At 45.9% G+C, this 19,623-nt stretch overlaps 1 protein-coding gene across 1 annotated transcript in view; it reads left to right on the forward strand.

Annotated features, from left to right (window-relative positions):
• The first annotated feature begins 3,888 nt into the window (after positions 1-3,888).
• The window catches only part of LOC126544796 (uncharacterized), a 67,156-nt gene continuing 51,421 nt past the window's right edge, over positions 3,889-19,623 (forward strand). The window contains exon 1 of the mRNA XM_050192271.3: positions 3,889-4,177. Within this exon, the coding sequence (XP_050048228.1) occupies positions 4,096-4,177 (82 nt within the window). The 5' untranslated portion in view covers positions 3,889-4,095. The remainder of the gene's footprint in view (positions 4,178-19,623) is intronic.

Consider the following 19,623-nt stretch of genomic DNA (forward strand, 5'->3'; position numbering starts at 1 on the left):
CGCCAGTGCGTACGAACGCTGGGAAACGCGTCGGGTAGCAACCGGGCTCCTGTCACGCGCTTCTTTACGGACACGCTGCGTCATCTAGCGGCACTGCCGAGAAGTCCGCGCGTGGACTCCGAGACCAGAAGCGAGGTGGGCCGGTGCCTGCGAACGCTAAGAATTGCTCACTCGCTTGCCGCGCACTCGGAGGCACGTAGTCAGTGGCCTAAGTTTGCGAGAGGTTAATTGAAGAGCGGCACATTCCCAGTGCATTCGGGGCGCAGCTCGCTAAATTAAATTGAATTATGGGGTTTCACGCGCCAAAACCACTTTCTGATTATGAGGCATGCCGCAGTGGAGGGCTCCGGAAATTTCGACCACCTGGGGTTCTTTAACGTGCACCTAAATCTAAGTACACGGGTGTTTTCGCATTTCGCCCCCGTCAAAATGCGGCCGCCGTGGCCGGGATTCGATCCCTCGACCTCGTGCTCAGCAGTCCCAACACCATAGCCACTGAGCAACCACAGCGAGTGCAGCTCGCTAAACCGTTAGCGTGAAATACGTTCATTGAAAGCAGCACATGTGCATTTGTGGCACAGCCTCCTAATCCGTGGCGTTTCTGTCCTAGAGAAACCATTGTGACATAGGTTAGCTACCGCTCAGCACTGCAGTAATCATCATACCAAAGCTAACCCCTACTAATATAAACAATACTAGATGTGCAGGCAATTCAGCTCAGCACTGCAGTCACCATCATACCAAAGACATCCTTTACTAATATAAACAATACAAGATTTACAGGCAGTTAACGTGAACTTCATTTTACCCTACGTTCGCACCAACTATGGTAAGCAGTCATTACACTTTTCAGCTTTATCTCTCTGGAACACATTACCATTTCCTTTAAAATTGCTCAATGCATGATCACGAATTTCATACAGAACTTAAGCACTTTCTTTTAGCTTCCTCCGAATTTCCTATTTGAGTGTAGCATCTGTTGTATTTTTAACTTTGTTTCTATATTTGTCTCCCGCATCTTTCTTACTTCTTTTTCTTAAGCTTCCTTTTTAGTTTTACCTATTGTTGACTAATCCTAAGCCTTTCTATTGTTTAATGCATTTATGTGCTGCTTTTTTATTCGTTTATGCCTTCATTTGTCTCCTAATTACTTTTATTAACGTAAGTTTTACATGTTGTCATTGTCATTTGCATTATTAATTCTAGTCGTCATGCACAGGATGTCCCATTTCAGTTTCTAACTACCGGACCTTCTTCTGTATAAACTTATCATGTAATTATCCCCATTTTTCTCAGCAATAAACTGATTCTGATTCTGATATATCTAGAAGATCGTTTTCGTCTTTGTAGGGTGGCACAGTTCTAATAGCACATACGTTGTTACTCAAGTTGGCGTCAAGTACGTTCATTGAAGAGTGGAACAAGCCTACTGGTACATACCCAGTCCCCGCAGGGGCGTCTGCGTCAGCAGTCGTTTGGTGCGTTGCGACACCACGTACCCGAGCACACGAGGGTTGGACCCTCCCGCGTCTAGCCGTGTTGCGGCTCTGCCGTGTCCAGGAAAAGGGTGATCCTGGGGGTTGAGCCGATGCCGGGTGTTTGGACCTTAACGGCATCTCGGCAGAGGCGACACGCCCCTTTGGCCTCAGCTTCACGTATACGGCACCCCCGGACTGACCCACCCGGGGAAATCAGCCGTTGCCATTTCCTGTCACTCTGCCTCTAACCGTCGTCTTTCTCTAACTTTCCATCTTTCCTGTCTTCTCCTGGCTTCCCCTTGCTTCCAATATTTCCAGGCAGCAAGGGTTAACCTTCTGTGTGATAGTCAACCTAAGTTATAACAGATTTGGTTATAGTGGCTGCATCCAGCTGGCGTTGGCTGGCCTTGTTTAAACAAAACTCCTGTCAAGCCCCCTTGTTGGGCTCCATGGTGGGAGGCAGGCCGACATTCTTTACTCACAAAGAAACTAAAGAACGCAAGACACTCGACTGCAAATGTGGAGGAAACGATCTATATAACCGTCCAGTCAACATTGCCGAGCTTAGAGGTGCATTGAATTGGGTCGGGATTGGTCATAGTCAAGATCATAGCCTTGATTATGAGCAATCTCGACCAGACGAGTTTTCGTCGAACTCTTGATTACATTTGCGCATACTCAGTGACCCAGGTTGGTCCGATGGTTTGTTTCGAACCCTGTCACCTCAGCAGAGCCACCCGATGGGCTATCCAGGGACACAGGTAGGCGGGAAAACGGTTAGGTGCACACATGTTAGATACATAGATACAAACATATTACATAGATAACACCTGGAAAGTACACAAGTATACTAAGAATGCTAATGCTTTTAGAGATAGAGCCGGCGAGCTGGTCTATGTCGCCCTAGGTGGCTGCCTCTGGGATGCCATGGCCCTCTGGCTGCCCACTTTGCTTGGTTCATCAGTCATCGCTGGTCCTCCGGATCGGCGCTGGTCAGCAGGTCCTTCCACTGCTCTTAGGATGGGGTTCTATTCGTTTCCACTTCCGTGACACTTTTGCAAGCCCAAACCATATGATATAGCGTATTCTTTGAGCACAATGTGTGTGCTTTTGACTCATTGTCCGCCCTTGCCAATGATAGACTAAGGGCCACGTGCAGGTGGGCAAGAAATATCGCCGTAGGGATCAGCGCAAACCGTTCTTGTTGATGGTTAAGGAATATCAATAACCACATCTGCTTCTAAATAAGCAACAAACTGAGCTAAAAGCTAGCTTCTTTATTTGCTGCAGGCTCGGAGTTTTAGATATTATATTGAGATAATACAACGTGGATTCACGCTGTTTTCGGCACCATACATCGCATGCCACAGTTCGCTCGCCACCAGTCCTGTAGTGAAAAAAACCTGAAGCAAAACGAAAATCAACTGACTCTGCTGCTGTCGAAGTGACGAGTGTGGAAGCTACGCAGAGCTTACACTGACGCAGGGCTTCTCACTAATTACCTCTGTCTTTATATGTTCTTGAAAGTTTCCCCCCGAATCTGGGCAATTAATCCGTAAAATGATGCTCCTCTTCATGAAACATGCGCATGTGCCATGCTGACAAGTCGTCAGTACTATGTGGCATATCGCCATGGGGCAGGATAAAATCTACTGCGCCGAACCGGATTGCAGATAGGCTCGCGAACCGTCATAATTTTTCTTGTTATTTCTCCGAAACGGACTTTAACCGGAACAAGATCGCAGCATGTGGAACCCAGAGCAGAATTTTTTTTTTTTCGGTTCGACGTCTTTATTGACAATATCTATCCATTCCGATCCATGCTCAGTATTTTCTGGAGTTCCGTCGGAAACTAAAGACGGTTCAGCATCAATGCAAAGAAAGCAGTCAAAGGAACGAACAGGAGAAGGAAAGCAGTTATGTGGCACCATCTGGCATTCAGGTTAGACAAAATGTCGCTCATAGTAATGAAAATTCCTGAAAGGGGTCAGGCGCAGTGTCGGAACCGAACTAAGCACAGTAGGAAGACTTTTAAAAAAAATTATGCAACACCCGGAACAAAATAATTACATATTCAGTTAATTAAAGAATTAGACGTAGTTTCAAGTGATTGTTCTTTCTTAAAGCCCTTGACAAAACGCTCACATGTAATAACATACCCTCCCCCTTTTTCTGGCACATTCGTCGCCGCTGATCTCGCTAAACAAGAGCCCCGGAACGACATGAAGGCACATGGCGCCATCTGTCAAGACAACGGCAAAGCACAATTTGTTCCCTTCTCCCTTCTACGGTGCGCTTCCCTTCCACACAGTTCTTCCCCAAACGGGAAAGTGCCGAAAGGGAGGCCGCTAAGTCGGAATGCGCCGTTGCTAGGCGACGAGAACCAGTGGCGTCTGCTGCGGCTGGAGAGGGAACGAACTTTCCCGCGTTTCGCCGCGCGCACGCATCAGGCCAACGCTCATCCCGCCGCAAGACGTCGTCGTCCCAACGCTGCCGGCGGCTGCGCGCGCTCTCAGAAGAGCGATCAAAAGCTTGCCGCTGCGGCGTTCTCTTCTTCCCAGTTCTTTTTCCCGTTCATTTTTCCTCGTCCCTCCTTCTCCGGTTCACCGACTGAAACATGGCGGCCGCTGTGATCAGTTCCGTCTGCTTCTTGGCGGTCTTGCTGCGTGGCACCATCTGCGCCGGCCCGAACAGAACCGGTGAGCTTTACCGCCTTCTAGGGCGAGTATGATCCTCGCGGTGTTCGTCCCGTAAGGATCGCTGCCCCGCGTTTACCGTTTGCTCTGCGCTGAAGCCGAGCAGTGTGCATCGCTCCGCCCACGCTATTGGCTCGGTTTCGTATGTTCGACGTGCCGCTTTTTATTTGGCAACTTATTTCTTTTTCTTCTTTTCAGTCGGCGTCTGCGTCGTGTCGTCTGCCGCTCGAAGGGCAATGCTCGCTGGAACGTAGCCGAGAAGCGTTACTTACTTTGTCAGCTGTTAGTCCACAGCGTCGTTACGAAACGGCGAGAAATAATAAACTGACGTATCGTGAAAGTGTGCGGCCGTTGAATGAGAAGTGGCGCCTTCTGCTTTGGTAATTTTTGCGTGTCCAGATGCTAGGAGTCGTCTGCCACAAATGGATGCAGTAGCTGTGCGGCAATGGATGATTAAAGTTTACCGTTTCTTACCGTTTCTAATGATCTCTGAGTTGTGGGCAGTAATAAGACGTCCCTTTGGGTCATTAAAGGTGCTCAATAAAGAACTTCTTATAAGTCAGGAACACTTAGACAAAAAAGATATTATGCGAAAGTTTTGTGACGCATTGCTGATAAGTATCAAGTGTTACAAGCAGTTCAGGTATGCTGATAGAGACTATACACTACAGACAAATGACGTATTTACCATGACGCACTTGGTTCCCCTCCTCTGCTCTGTGCTCTGAAGTTTTGATTTTCGCAGAAAAAGAGGCGTTCTTTTTTTAACGTTTCAATCCTTTCTTATTATCACCTATTTCGCGACTTCCTTTCATGACTCTTCTGCTTCCGTTTATAACATTCTGCACTAATGTCAACACTAAGGCACGGATGTTCTTTGACTGTGTAGTCCAAGGAAGTATTAGACATACTGACTGAAGTTATGCTAGTATTACAGTGAACGCTTTTAAGCATCACTTTTGCGTGGCCTTCGTTTTTGGTTCGGTACCTAAACATACTAATATTTCATCCGTGCACTCGTCTATAGTAATATCAATACCATTTGAATTATTGTGCGAGCATATACAAATCATTTTAGGACATCATTAACACAAGGCTGTAATTGTTTTGTGCCCTTTTGTGCCCTTCTTGTTATTTATTTGCTCACATGTAGTCAAGTTTATCATTATTTGCTTTGCACATGTGGTTATCGGCCGCCAGGTAGAAATCACCCCTTATTCTTCTTTTCTGTTGGCCGAAAAATTCAGTTCAGAATCAGCGCCATTTTGCGTCGCCTTTCTGTACTTCCCGTTCTTTCGCGCTGTTTCGAGCATTTTCGAAGATAAGCCAACACCAGTTCGCCCAATCCCACTGTTTAAGTAAGGTATTCTCGGTAAGCCAGAGTGAACGGTTAACAGCGCAAACAGAAGAAGGACAGATGCAGGACAAGTGAACAGATGAAAGGCGAGAAGTAAACAATTTCACTTCTGCTTTGTTTAAATCTAACTTCTGGTCATCTTTGTCATCTTTTGGTGCCCCCAGGCATGGCATGCAGGCATCGATACACTTTTTACTCTGAATTGCAGTTACGAGGCTGAATGCCTATTTTAATCGTTTTCTTTACATAATAAGAAGGACAGGTTTGCGCACGGATGCCTCATCGGATGAACATTCGGTGTTTTACACTTATATCCTGCTATCGTGTATTTCACGCACAATTCTCCGAGAGTTTATTAATCTCGTGGGAGCATCGACCCACACGACGGTCAGAGCTGTGTCGCGGAGTGCAGCTACGAAAGTAACAGCGGCAGGCGCATGCGCACAGAGCACACTCTTCTTTGAGACATCGTCTGCTCCATCTGTTCCGTTGAGCTCAACATAGCCCCTGCTGCTTAGCCGCTTCCAACGCAAACAGAAATGTGCCGACGTGCTTCTGCGAGCAAGACGGTTGCAATAAGTCGTTGCAAACTTTAGACGAGCTGATGAGCAGCAGTCGACATGCCGTATTCGTTGAAATGGCTTAACAGACGACGCTCGCCCACCGGGACGTTCTGCGCGCATGCGCCAAATCTCGATATTTTCACAGGTGCAGTTCATGACGTGGCGCCGACCGACGTGTCGGTCGTCGCTGCCGGAAAATTGCAGAAATATGGCGTGCTGCCAATACTTTCTTTATTGGCGATATGCCAATACCCGAACACATACGTGAACATTTACTGCTCGTATATAACCTACGCACGCAACACACTGTACATACACAGCACATATGTGAAATGTGCCTCCAACACGCACCGCCATACTACACAAAAGCCTAAACACTGCACATTACAAAGAATCTCTCAAGACAACAGCGTGAGCTAAACAGCTCTTTTTCACTTATACATTTAAAGCTCACCATGATAGCAGAAATAAAACATTTGCACGAAGATTTTCTTGGAAGAGTATCGCGTGGTATATATGCAGCACATCCACTAATAACGCGCAACTATGCCACTATCCTCAAGAATTTTGTTTAGGCTATTAGAATTTTTGCTCAATTGGCACTTCCTTGGCCAGTCAGTATATATCAAAAATGTTAATCCTTCATTCGTGGATTCGTTTATTTGTCCCAATTTGATTCGGGCAAAAGCATGACGTAATGTCGTGAAATTCGTCAAAACTAGGAAACCAGCGCGCCACGGCCACTTTATTTTTTATGGCATTTATTACAAGGCATAAAATTACACGTATACAGGAACTGTTTAGAATATTGTTATCACCAGATTGTCATATACGAATTGCAAGAAAGCGGGCAGTACTTCCAAGTAAAATTAACGTCACACAAAGCATTACGCTTCTTCTCACAAAACAGCTAGAAAGCAGAAGCAATGGCAGAAGTTATGCACCTATTCAAACAAACGTACGCCCATCCTGCTGACATCGCCTGAAGGTCACTTACGCCCAGGACACTTGTTCTTGTTTTTCTATTGCTTACGTCACAGTCTTTTGGCGCAAACAGACAGATGTCACTTGCATAGGACGCCGGCGAACTCGGGTGGCTTTCCAACGGCATCACCTGGTGCCCCGCAGTACAGCGTCGTTCGACTCTAGCTACCCACCGCTGTCTTCCTGTCCCGTAACACTGCGCCTGTAATTTCTTTCGTTCCATCGCTCGCTGCGAGTCACTTAGAGCCCTCTCGAGCTTCTTTCTCAGACTCCCGTGATTCTGTCTGAAATGTTAGTACTTGCTGAAAGAAAAATGTGACTGCGTATGGGGGAACGTAAAAGAACGTGGCGAGCCCAAAATTGTAGCGAGTCACTACATTTCCGGCTGCCCCAAACTCACAGACTTATCGATAGCTCGCCAACTCTTTTCAGTTGCGCTCGGATAGGTGGAAGACCAGCTTTAAAAATTAAATTATGGGAGTTAACGTGTCAGAATCACGACCCGATTATCAGGCACGCCGTAGTGGGGGACTCCAGATTAATCTCTGACCACCTGGGTTTCAGTAACGTGCAACTAAATCTAAGTACACTGGATTTATTTATTTATTTATTTATTTATTTATTTATTTTTGCATTTCGCTCTCATCGAGATGCGGCCACCGTGGCCGGGATTTGACCCCGCGACCTCGTGCCTGGCACCGCAACACCAATGACACTAAGCAACCACGGTGGCTCGGAGGACCGGCTTTCTTGCTTTCTTTTTACTTAGCTTTCGTTTTTATTTTTATTGACTTTTTTTGCACACCACGACAAGAGTTGCGCATGCTTCTTCAATTACAGAGCCAAGTTTTGTATCGATTACCTTTCCATTAAAGAACTATTATCTTTAGATAGCACATGATAAGCGAAAAAAAATTAACAAAAGATCGCTTTTGTTCGCGCCTCTTCCTGACGTATCTGCCTTTATAATCGACCTTCACAAAGCGACTGCCTAATTAGCTCGATCCGTGCAATCTGCTCCTTCGCGAGGAGGCCACTCAATTTTTCTTCCAGGTCGACACTAGGCCTTTCTTTCAGCAGCCATCGCCTGCGAGCGCAGCTGTGTGGACTAGCTGAAAAGGTGGCCGATGCGAGATGTACGTGAATACTTAGCATGAGAAAGGAGATTTTAAAAAAAAAGGCACACATAACAATGGAATCCCATGACGGAAAGCTTGTCTCCAAGGAGCGCTCGAAAACAGCACACGTTTCTTTTTTTACGACATAAATTTGACACGGGCGTGTCCTCCATTCAAAAGTTTAGCTCCCCGCTGTGTCATGGCCAGAATTTGAGGACATTTACACGCCGCGTCCTCTTTTGGTGTGGCCGCGCGCCCTGTCCTAACTGAATGAGGAACAGACGAAACGTAATACCTCGGAAACAAAATTTGTTGCCGGGAGTCGCTAGCTGTTTTACGTACTCGGGACCAACTGGGACTTTCTGGGGAAATTCTAGTAGCGTGCCACAAAGCACAGAGGTTTCCAGGGCATTTGAATATTTTACATCACAGCCTACGAGACTCTCGTGGGCTGTGCTGCGAAATATTCAAATGACATGGGCGTCGACGTGCTTTGTGACACGCTACTGTAACTGGAGATGTGTCGGTCTCGTTGGTCTCTGCGGGAGACCATCGTGCGCTGGTCTCCTAGGAACTGAAAGCGATAACGAGCAGATCCGAAAAAATAAAGCGGGGAGACGAGAGCACATATAGACTAAAGCGAGTAAGTTATAATAGTTAAAGAGTAAAGAGTCAGAAGGTTCCTAAATAAAAGGCAGATAATTGTACTGGTGTATGTCCAGCTCCCTAAATGCTGCATCCACTTGGGGAAGGGGATCTAGGACTGAAAAGCCCTAGACGTCGGAACAAAAAAAAAAGAAACCGCCGTGGTTGCTCAGTGGCTATGGTGTTAGGCCGCTGAGCACGAGGTCGCGGAATCGAATCCCGGCCACGGCGGCCGCATTTCGATGGGGGCGAAATGCGAAAACACCCGTGTACTTAGATTTAGGTTCACGTTAATGAACCCCAGGTGGTCGAAATTCCCGGAGTCCTCCACTACGGCGTGCCTCATAATCAGAAAGTGGTTTTGGCACGTAAAACCGCATAATTTAGTTTTTTTTTAAGAAAAAAAAGAAGAAAGTTGTGTAAGTCCCATGCACTGTGAGATTCAATCTTTTATGCGAAGTACCTTGCATATACCTGTCTTTATAGCATCGTTTGGAGTTTCACAAAGCGATAGCAGGTGGACCAAATCGTTTGTATAAATTGGGTAGTTGTGCGCATGGGTCGCTAGCGTATCGTGAAGACAGTACAACGTCGCACAATTTCTACGTGACGTCCTACGAGGAGAGCACTGAGGAAAGCGGGCCGGTCCCAGAGATGTGCCGTCCAAACAGGTTTTCCGGGATGAGGCAAATAATGCTTGGCATTAAGAAGCGGGAAGGAAAATATGGCCGCCTTTGGTCATTCTAGCAATGCATAAAGCACTTCCTATAGAGCTTGTCAAGCGAGCCAACGTCGCGAAGATAAACATTTAGAAACAGTTGACTGTACCGCCTGTCTGTCATTTGCAAGCAGTCATTTCAGTCGCCCTGGACAATTTGTCAGTCGGTATTGTAACAAGTGTGGTTATAGGACAGAGTGTGTCATCTGTTAGGTACCTATTTAAACATCAAAGTGCCCCGAAAAAAAATTTGTAATTCAAACGACACGCATTAAATTCGCAGGTGTATTGACATAATGGCAACATTTGTTGTCACTGGGCTACATGGGGTCAATATCTGTTTGTCGTTGATATCCGATACTGTTACAATGTGTTTAATAAGTGTGCGGGATGACATTTTCACCTGCGTGACGGCAGTTTGGTATAGCATGTGAGCGTGAGGCTGAATATGTCCAATCTGCGTACTTTGCTTAGATTATACCTTAGAGGGAGAAGCAAGACATACCGTCATAACGCCTCCTCTGTGCCATCGTCTCGTGCCTTGGACGCCGTTCCGTCTGGAGTGAAATCCCGGGTAACTCGACAAAAGGTTCGAAAAACGCCGTCGACACAACACGAGCGACCTTGCCGCGCTTCAAGAAGCTATACGCGTAGTTATCCGCACCATCTGCAGCTTCATTCCTGTGAAAGCACTTCCGCAGTGGGATACGGGAATTCTATACGGCGCTGCACGGAGACTGGCCGAATCCATCGCCACGATCGACACGCGTACAGACACACATGCAGAGTCACGAGCACGTCTTCATGCGTAAGAAGATAATGCAACAACGGTACGCGCTGTGCATTGGCTAATAGAACGCAGTGTCCACACGGCGCTCTGACGTCGACAGGCCAACACGATTCGTCACGGATCCCTCGTTAAAGCTTCCGCCGTTTATACGATGGTTCCGCTTCATTGTTTCCTTTTCCGTTTAATACGATTGGTTCCCCTTCACATAGGCTTTTGCTAGCTCCATTAGGTTACATTTCCTCTTCGGCTTATTGTTGGGAAAAAGATGCGGGTGATAGTTTTCGAAAACAATCGGAACTGCATCAAGTGCGACGCGAGTTCTTTTTTTTTTTCTTCAGAATTTTGTTAACAATGCCGCCGGCTGTAATTTTAAACGAGATCTCGACGTAGCTATCGTTGAAGTGCTTTTCGCAGACGGCGGCCGTCGGTGTCAGCCTTCGGTCCACTCTTTTTTATAGCCTTCTACCGTTTCGCCAGCCTTGTAGAGTCAACAGGCCCTCTCTTTGTTTGGCTGGTAACCGAGAGAAACAGAACACGTTCGTTCCTCTTGTCACTTATCGGACATCTCCGCGGCTCTTCGAACCGTTAAACTGCCAGCTTCTTGAACACACACACACACACACACTAACACACACACGCACACGCACGCACCCACGCACGCGCACACGCACACGCACACACGCACGCACGCACGCACACACGCACACACACACACGCACGCACACACACACGAAAGCACACACAAACGCACACAAACACAGAATGCTGGCACGGGAAGCAGAACCGTCCTCACAATGACGGCCGACGTTATTGCGATAAGCACTGGAGCAATGTATCGACAAACCGTATTGCAGAAGACGTTTGTTCACTGTACCTGTAGTGGGGGAATTGCAGGAAAGAATGTTAATCATCTTAATACACGCGTCCACCATAGCGCATGCGGCCACTGAGAAACGCCGCATCGTCCCGCTGGCGTCCACAGACCACAGCACCGACACCTTTGTATGCGACAAAGAAAAGCTTAGCCAAACGTCGACTCCCAACCACGGCCGGTTTTGTCCCGCTGGTACTGTAGAATTAGCGTTCAGCATACCTGACTTGGAATGAGCTACGGCACAATTCGCATAGGCGTCTATCTCAGGCTCTAAACCTTCATTAACTGTCAGCTAGAACAGCAGGCACTGCCACCTTTATCTGCTGAATATGCAGCCGTGGAGTGCGCTCGCAGTAATTAAAAAGCGCCGTCATTAAACAGGCTAGACACCGCCTAACCAAAAAGTGATGTGCGCAACAGCAAGGCGCCATATGCATCAAAAAACAGCGGGTTGCAAGTAAGGCTCGTTGCCAAACGCGCGTTCAAAGCGCACTGCACGCGAAACGAACGCTGTACAATGATTATTATGACTACGATGATAATGATTATTCATTGGCAACGCCTTTGAAACGGAGCGATTAAAATAGTCGCCTAGCGTGCTTTAGCTAATCGGTAATCTATACATGCTTATCTATCTTGCAATTTGCCTATGTCTCCTTAATCGTTTTCTCTTCTCCGTACAACATCTATATATCTACTTTGTGCTGTTACCTATGCCTGTAGCGGATACGGTCCTATAAGTCTCGTCCCTGTCTCTTTTCCGCCGATACTTTAACGTATCTTGCTTATCTCGACTCCTGACCGGTTGATGCTTCCATCCGCACTGAATCTCAGCGCTTCTGGAAGTTCAACGTTACTTACGAGTTTCGCTGGGTGAATCCCTTCGCGTTCCGTCTGGACGTGCTGAGTTGATTCCGGATTTTCATTGCAGCACACACATATGCCTCATCCTCTTGTGAATATTATTCCTGCATGTTTTTAAAGCGAAAGCTTTGCTGGCCGCGAACTTGCGATTTCGCCGTGGCAGTGCTCCGAGGAGGCACATGACGTCACAGCGCGTGCCTCGCCGCGGATATTTCTCTCTCTCTCTCTCTCGCTCCCTAGTCAATACTGCGCATGCGCCACTAGTAGCACCGAGCCACAGGTGTTCCGCCGCTGTGCAGCGCCGCGCCTTTAACCGCCGCCGTTTGGTATGGCGTCACACCGCGTTCCTCGTCGTTGCGCTCGCCTCCGGTCGCTTCGCCAGCTGCGTCGCATGCCTGATAACATGCCGGAAGATTGAAAAGGAGAGCTCACGTGCGCCGCAACCACAGTTGAGGTGGCAGTATGGATGGCGACAATTCTGATAAGCAGGAGGAGGCCTGGAATCGACATCGGAACGAGATGAAGAGGAAGCGAATCGCCCAGGAAACAGACGAACAGCGCGCCGAACGTCTGGCTAAACCCCGCAACATAGCTAGACAACCAGACTAACCTGGACTTGCAATCAAGATTAACTAAGGCTAACCATGCTATGCCTTAGATTTCGCTACGTATATCCTGGCATAGTCGAGCTAAGCCACTGCAATTTTTTTTCTTTTTTTTGTCTTTTAACAATCAGCTCGGACGTCAAACAGCAAGGCGCTGCCCTTTGTGATACCATACAGATTTTCCTTTCTGATCTCTTCCTTGTCATTCTTGTAAATCCCCACGGTGATTGTTTTTTTTTCACCTTTCCATTCAATTTACCCTCTCTGTTTCTACCACTTCCTTTGTTATGCCTCCTGGTGGTCTATTTACCCTTTCAATTACCCTGCACTTGGTTTCCAAGCATCTTTAACTCTTTCTCCATTCCGTTTCCACGCTTTTGAGGTACAGACGTTTCTGCACTTCAGCCACCCTTTGATTTTGATGCCCTTCTTCCCGAGTCTTTCATCAGATACTTCTGGAAATATTTCATTGTTTTTCGTATATTGTATAACTGCAATGTTTTCTGGCCACTATATCAATATAAAATATATGGCGCTTGATGTGTTATTTCACGCATCCATATTGTACCTAAGGGGGTGAGGTTACCTCAACCCGCGTCTGTGCGGCTTTCTTCCCTAATGCACCTCCATTTACCCCTCCTCTGCACGTGTGTGTGTAAAGGGAAATCAATCAATAAATAAATAGATCAATCAACCAATCAACGCGGTAGCTCCTGTTCGCCCCAATCTCTGCATTTAATTTGATTTGTTTTAGATTAAATTGCTAATGTTGGCGACTGTTGTTATCTCCCGCTTCTATTCACAAACTATAGAAATGTTTCAGTGATCAGGGGTTGATCACATGAGGAATGATATGAAATAAACGTTCCGACAATAAAGTACCTTTGCAAACGTGCTTAAACAGGCAATATACGAAGAAAAACAACAGCAACCAAGCGATATTTTCCTCAGTGTCTGCAAATAAACACAAGCCCATCAATCAGGTCAATCCAATAATAACGATTACTTCTTAAAAATGATTCACAACGACATGCTAAGTCTATTACATTGAAACAATATCGCTTCAACTACTTGAAATCTACATGAAATCTAAACGTCAAAATTAAAATGCCCTACGTTTTCTCTGGCTTCGACGTCCTTACTTCACATGGTCGGGAAATGCTGGTCGGGTATGCCTCAAAATCAACCCCATCTGATCCCTTCATTCTTCTCGACTAACCTCGTACAGACACGTGACCTTTCCGACTTCGACCGTGACCGAATTTCGTCACCCTATATAGCGCGAAACATGACGCAGGGAGTACGTGTTTAGCGGTGCCATTTTCGCGCAATACGATGGGCCTCACTAGGCCTCATGTGTTGTAGAGAGTCCCCGTAGAGCGAATGCTAACGTCGTGCCGTAATTACCGCCACCGCGGACAGGGGGCGTAATTTCGTCGGCATCTCCGGATGGCATCGGGCGTCGTTTTGAATATGTAATGACTCGAGGGAGAAGAAGAAGAAAAAAAGAAAGCAACACGCCGGGTTGTTCCTTGTCTTCGCTACACAATCGCCACATTAAGCTCGTCATCGCGGTGATCAACATTAGCGATTTTGTGCGTATCGAGCGTGAGTGAAACAGGCTTAATTCGCCGTGTCTTGATCTTGGTTGCTTAACGATTTCTAACGTTCTCGTTTTGTGTTTCAGCGCGTTCGTCAAGCATGGTCGAGCACGTGTCGCATTAAACGAAAATCGGGGAAAATGTATATTTCCGGCCTAATTATATATTCAGCGATAGATGTCCTTCGTGACAGACGTTCTTTAAGGTTAACGAATATCTCGCTCAACGCATTGATAAGCTTGACTAAACGCATCGATAAGCTCATTCTTTCGCGCTTGTCGACAGTTATTAGGCAGCAAGAAATCGATAAACTTGCGTTTCCATGCACATATTTGACCGCTTCACTGCGATAAATTCGGGCGCATAAAACTTCGTTTAAAACGTCGCTCGTACAAAACTGAGTCCAACACGCGACGCGAGCGTAGAGCCATGTCACTAGTCAGCTCGGCAGCAACACAGGATCTGCAGCCTTTGTCGGTTTATTGCAGTGACGTTGATAGAAACTGGAGCCTAAGTGGGTGATATAAGCATGACAGGATTTCAATTTAATTGACATTATGTCGAACTGACGTCTGTTTGACGTTGAACTGACGTTGACCACTGGCGTTGAATTGACGTCTGTTTCAATTGAACAGAAGTTATGTTGCCAATCATTTTGGTCAAATGTAGCGCCCACTGGAATGCGCCCTCCATATCTCTCCCTTTGAACGGTTTCCAGTGGATCTACTTTGGGACTTGAAGACAGTGAGACTGGCTTTCAGCACGTGTATTTAATAACAGTGACGAGTCCTGAATAGCACAAATGTTATTTAATAACCCAGACCCTCAGAACTCGCTCAGCGCATTATATATGGCTTTAATCATTCACCGCTTCTTCAATGTTATTCAGTAAAGCTTTTATACACCGGTTCAACAAATTTCACATCATAAATTGACCTCTAAATTGCCGCAATGAAAGCAGTTTCTTTTGCGTTACGCTTTTTCATTGTTATTTTGTTTACGTATTGCACTGTTGTATGTTCATGTTTATTTCTGTTACGTATAGTGTTACAATGATGTACGTACATGTTTTGCTGTGTTCTTAATTGCTAATTGGCAGTTGTAATTTACGTTGTTGTATGTACCCACTCCTGCTTAGGCTCGAATAGGGCCTGCAGTATTTGTAAATAAAAAAGATAAAAAAATAAATGTTTAGAAACTTTAAGGTGCCCTTTCCTAGCATCCTATGTATTGCATGACAAGTTATTTCATAGTTTTCTTCTTAAAGACGCTCGCTTGAGCAAGTGGCTCTATCTCCCGCTGGAACGTCTCGTAGCTGGCATTTCAGAATATCCGGAACCGTAGTTCTGGCACATAAAACTCCAGACTTTAGTGTGATTTCTTTTTAAATTTGCAACGTTTTTGGATTCTAGTCAATTTTCACAAGTCGCTTTTGTTTTGAGAATCACTGCAGAACACACACACCCCAAAAAGATAATAAACGTGAACACTGGTACATATATCAACGCATATGACACACTCGCGCAGTAAAAAATACATTCCGGTATTCAATGCTCCGCATTACCGTTCGCATTAATGATTCAGTGCACATTTGTGAAGGCGCAGAGACTTACACTCAACCTTACAGGAATTTCGGACAGTGTATCGAAAGCCTATGGGTCCCATAAGCAAACCAGAAGAGATACAGAAAAGAAAGGGTCCGCTGTTGCACGCTAAATCCCCTATTGTCCACCTCTGATCACCTTCCAGGTGCCACCGCCCATTGAACGGAAGCTTCGCGTATGGATTATCAGCACACAATGGGCGGGTACGCCTTTCTTCTCTGGAACACGTGGTCGAATCTCTCGCTGCTGGTTCGTTGGAGCGCGCTCTAACCTTTTCTACACTGCATGGAATTCGTTCGACGTCGTAAAGGACGACACTCAAGCCATGCGTTCTCGTCCCTAATGCCCTAAACCTAGCGAGTCCCCAATATGCATTTCTCTCAAGTGGTGGAGGCGAGTTTTCCAACGCTTCGCTTCTGAATCATCCAGTCCTCACAGATGCACTTACCCGACCGCACGCCATCACGCGCAGAAAAAAGAGCACTAACCGAAAACCAGAACTTACACCGACCGTAAAACCTGCGGCGGTTTCTTAATAGATCCTCGCATGACTCAACTTCGGTTTCTTTTCTGCTGCCGCTCAGCGAAGCGGTTCTACTTCTGTTCCTTTTATTTTTATTATCATTATAGGTTTTTTGCTTATATTGAAGGGCGGCGTTATTAACCAGCGCTTGGTTCAGGCAATCTGGTAAGCCTGAAAGTTATGAAGCTAAGGCGAAGTAGAGGTACCGAAGTGGGTTTCTTCTTTGACTTAAGTGAAATCGCAGTGGTTGGATGCATAAAAGAAACAGCTAACTGCATTCTTAATTTCGTTCTAGTTAAGCTGCCCGCTAGAAGTTGAAAATTTTCGCAAATATTCTTTTTTTTTCATTTATGTGCGTGGAACTCAGTTAAGAATAAGAAAAAGAAACGTTTACTGAAACATCACAGACATCAGAAATGTTTAGAAAAAAACAAAAAATCGCGAAATATATGAAAGGCCGCTCCATATAGTTGAACGTCTTACGTTTTAAACTTACATAACAAATAAACTGAGGAACTGTGTTCCAGTGAAATAGCCGCTCTTATCGGAAACAGTGTTCCACGCGCTTGTATCTGTTACTTGGAACATTGTTCCACGCACCTGTAATAGGAATCATGCATAATTATATGGGATGGTGTGCCATATATCTAAACATAGTTCCAGTGACAGGTATTGGGAAGAATAGTTCAGATATTAAATACAGGTATGTGGAACATTGTCCCGGATATAAACGGCGATTTGACTGGAACATAATTTTGAACATTATATATATATAATATAATTTTGCGAAAGCAAGGAAATAAAGTTCAAACATATAAGAAACCGTTCTAAATTTCGTGATTGCATGCGGAACGCCGCTTTACGTAAGTGAAAAATATTTGCAAAAACAAAATCGAGATTGCCTCCTGTATTGCAAAACGATCATCATCATCATCATAATCATCATGATCAGCCTGTTTTATGTCCACTGCAGGACACAGGCCTCTCCTTGCGATCTCCAATTACTCATCCTGCGCCAACCGATTCCAACTAGCACCCGTGAATTCACTAATTTCATCGCTCCACCTAGTCTTCTGCCGTCCTCGACTGCGTTTCCCTTCTCTTGGTACCCATTCTGTAACTCTAATAGTCCAACGGTTATCTAAACGGCGCCTTACATGACCTGCCCAGCTCCATCTTTTTCTCTTGATGTAAATTAGAATATCGTCTATACCCGTTTTCTCTCTGATCCAAACCGCCCTCTTTCTGTCTCTTGACGTTATGCCTAGCAATCTTCGTTCCATCGCTCTTTGAGCGGTCCGTAACTTGTTCTCAAGCTTCTTTGTCAGTCTCCAAGTATCTGCCTCATATGTCACCACTGGTAAAATGCACTGATTGTACACCTTCCTTTTCAATGATAATAGTAAGCTTCCAGTCAGACGCTGACAATGGCTTCCGTATGCGATTCAACCAATTTTTATTCTTCCATGAATTTTCTTCTCATGATCAGGGTTCCCTATGATTAGTTGGCCTAGCTAAACGTACTCCTTCACAGACTCTAGGGGCTGACTGGGGATCCTGAACTCTTGTTCTCTTGCCTGGCTATTCATCATTATTTTTGTCTTCTGCAAATTAATCTTCAACGCCACTCTTCACTATCTCTGTTAAGGTCCTCAGTCATTTGTTGTACCTCGTCTGCATTGTTGGTGAATAGAACAATGTCATCGGCAAACCGAAGCTTGCTGAGGTATTCGCCGTCGATCCTTGCTCCTACGCCTTCCCAGTTTAATAGCTTGAATACTTATTCCAAGCACGCAGTTAGTAGCATCAGAGAGATTGTGTCTCCTTGTCTGATCCCTTTCTTTATAGGTATCTTCCTAATTGTGCATAAAGGTAGCTGTGGAACTTCTGTAGATATTTTCCAAGGTATTTACGTAAGCGTTCTGTGCTCCTTGATTACGTAATTCCTCTATGAGTGGTGGCATCTCTACTGAATCAAATGCTTTTTCGTAATCTATGAAATCCATATAGAGAGGTCTATTGTACTCTGCGGATTTTTTCGATAACCTGATTAATGACACGGATGTGATACATTGTAGAGTATCCCATCCTGAAGCCAACCTGTTCCGTTGGTTGACTAAAGTCCAGTGTTTCCCTTATTTTATTCGAGATTATTTTGGTAAATATATTATATCATACTGGGAGTAAGCTAATGGGCCTATAATATTCCAATTCTTTAACGTTTCCAATTTTGTGAAATAGTATAACGTTTGCATTCTTCCAGTTTTCTGGTACGCTTGCAGACGACAGACACTTCGATAAAGAGCCGCCAGTTTTCCAAGCATTATGTCTCATTCATCTTTGATTAAATCGACTTTTATTCCATCTTCTCCTGCCGCTCTTCCTAGTTTCATGTCTTGCAAGGCCCTTCTGATCTCATCGGTGCTCGCCTCGAAGCTTCTCCTCCACTCCATCGACTTGCGCACAGCGCCAACCCTCGAGTGAAACGGACACTACGTTTTTTTAAGAATTGCCTTGGATGATCGGGAAGCCCAGTGACCGCTTTTGTCCGGGGGTGGCGCTGTTATTTGCTTTCTTGCGTCCAGTTGGAAGGTTGGGTGGGGAGGAACGTTCCGTAATGCGGGTAGTTAATGTTTCTGCCGAGAAGACGAAGACTTCGCTAGCGCACACAGCCCAACAACACCGACCCGAGAAAAAAAACGGTGACTTCTGCCTTCGCCGCTCAGCAAACGGAAGGGGCGGGCGTCACGTGATGGGAGAGCTCGGCGAGATTTCGGAGCGGCCGCGAGAGCTCTCGACCGAATGCGGTCGCACAGACGGAACCAGCCCGACCCGGTTTTGAGTGGTCCGTTTGAACCAGCCGAGTACGCAGTTGCGTATCAGAGCGCTCTGTAGTGCGCTTGATGGCAGTCAGCCGAAGACAGTACAAGTACACGAACGTATTCGAATTTTTGCGCCGCGGCCGGGACTCGAACCCTCCACCTCTTGCTCAGCAGCAGAAAGTCTTAGTCACTGTGTCAATGCGGCGAGTCCTTCCGAGTTCTTTTTTTTTTTCTGTTTACGCACGCATAGGTATAAGCATACAAGTCAGCCTACTCGGCATATTCGAAAGGAGCCTGGTTAGGATACGCTTTTACAGGAAGGGATTTTCGGGTCGTACGAATTAGGTCGCACCTTCTCCTTGACCGCTTTTGGCTAGACTA

The sequence above is a fragment of the Dermacentor andersoni genome, chromosome 10, assembly GCF_023375885.2.
Source record: "Dermacentor andersoni chromosome 10, qqDerAnde1_hic_scaffold, whole genome shotgun sequence".
Classification (NCBI taxonomy): Eukaryota; Metazoa; Arthropoda; class Arachnida; order Ixodida; family Ixodidae; genus Dermacentor; species Dermacentor andersoni.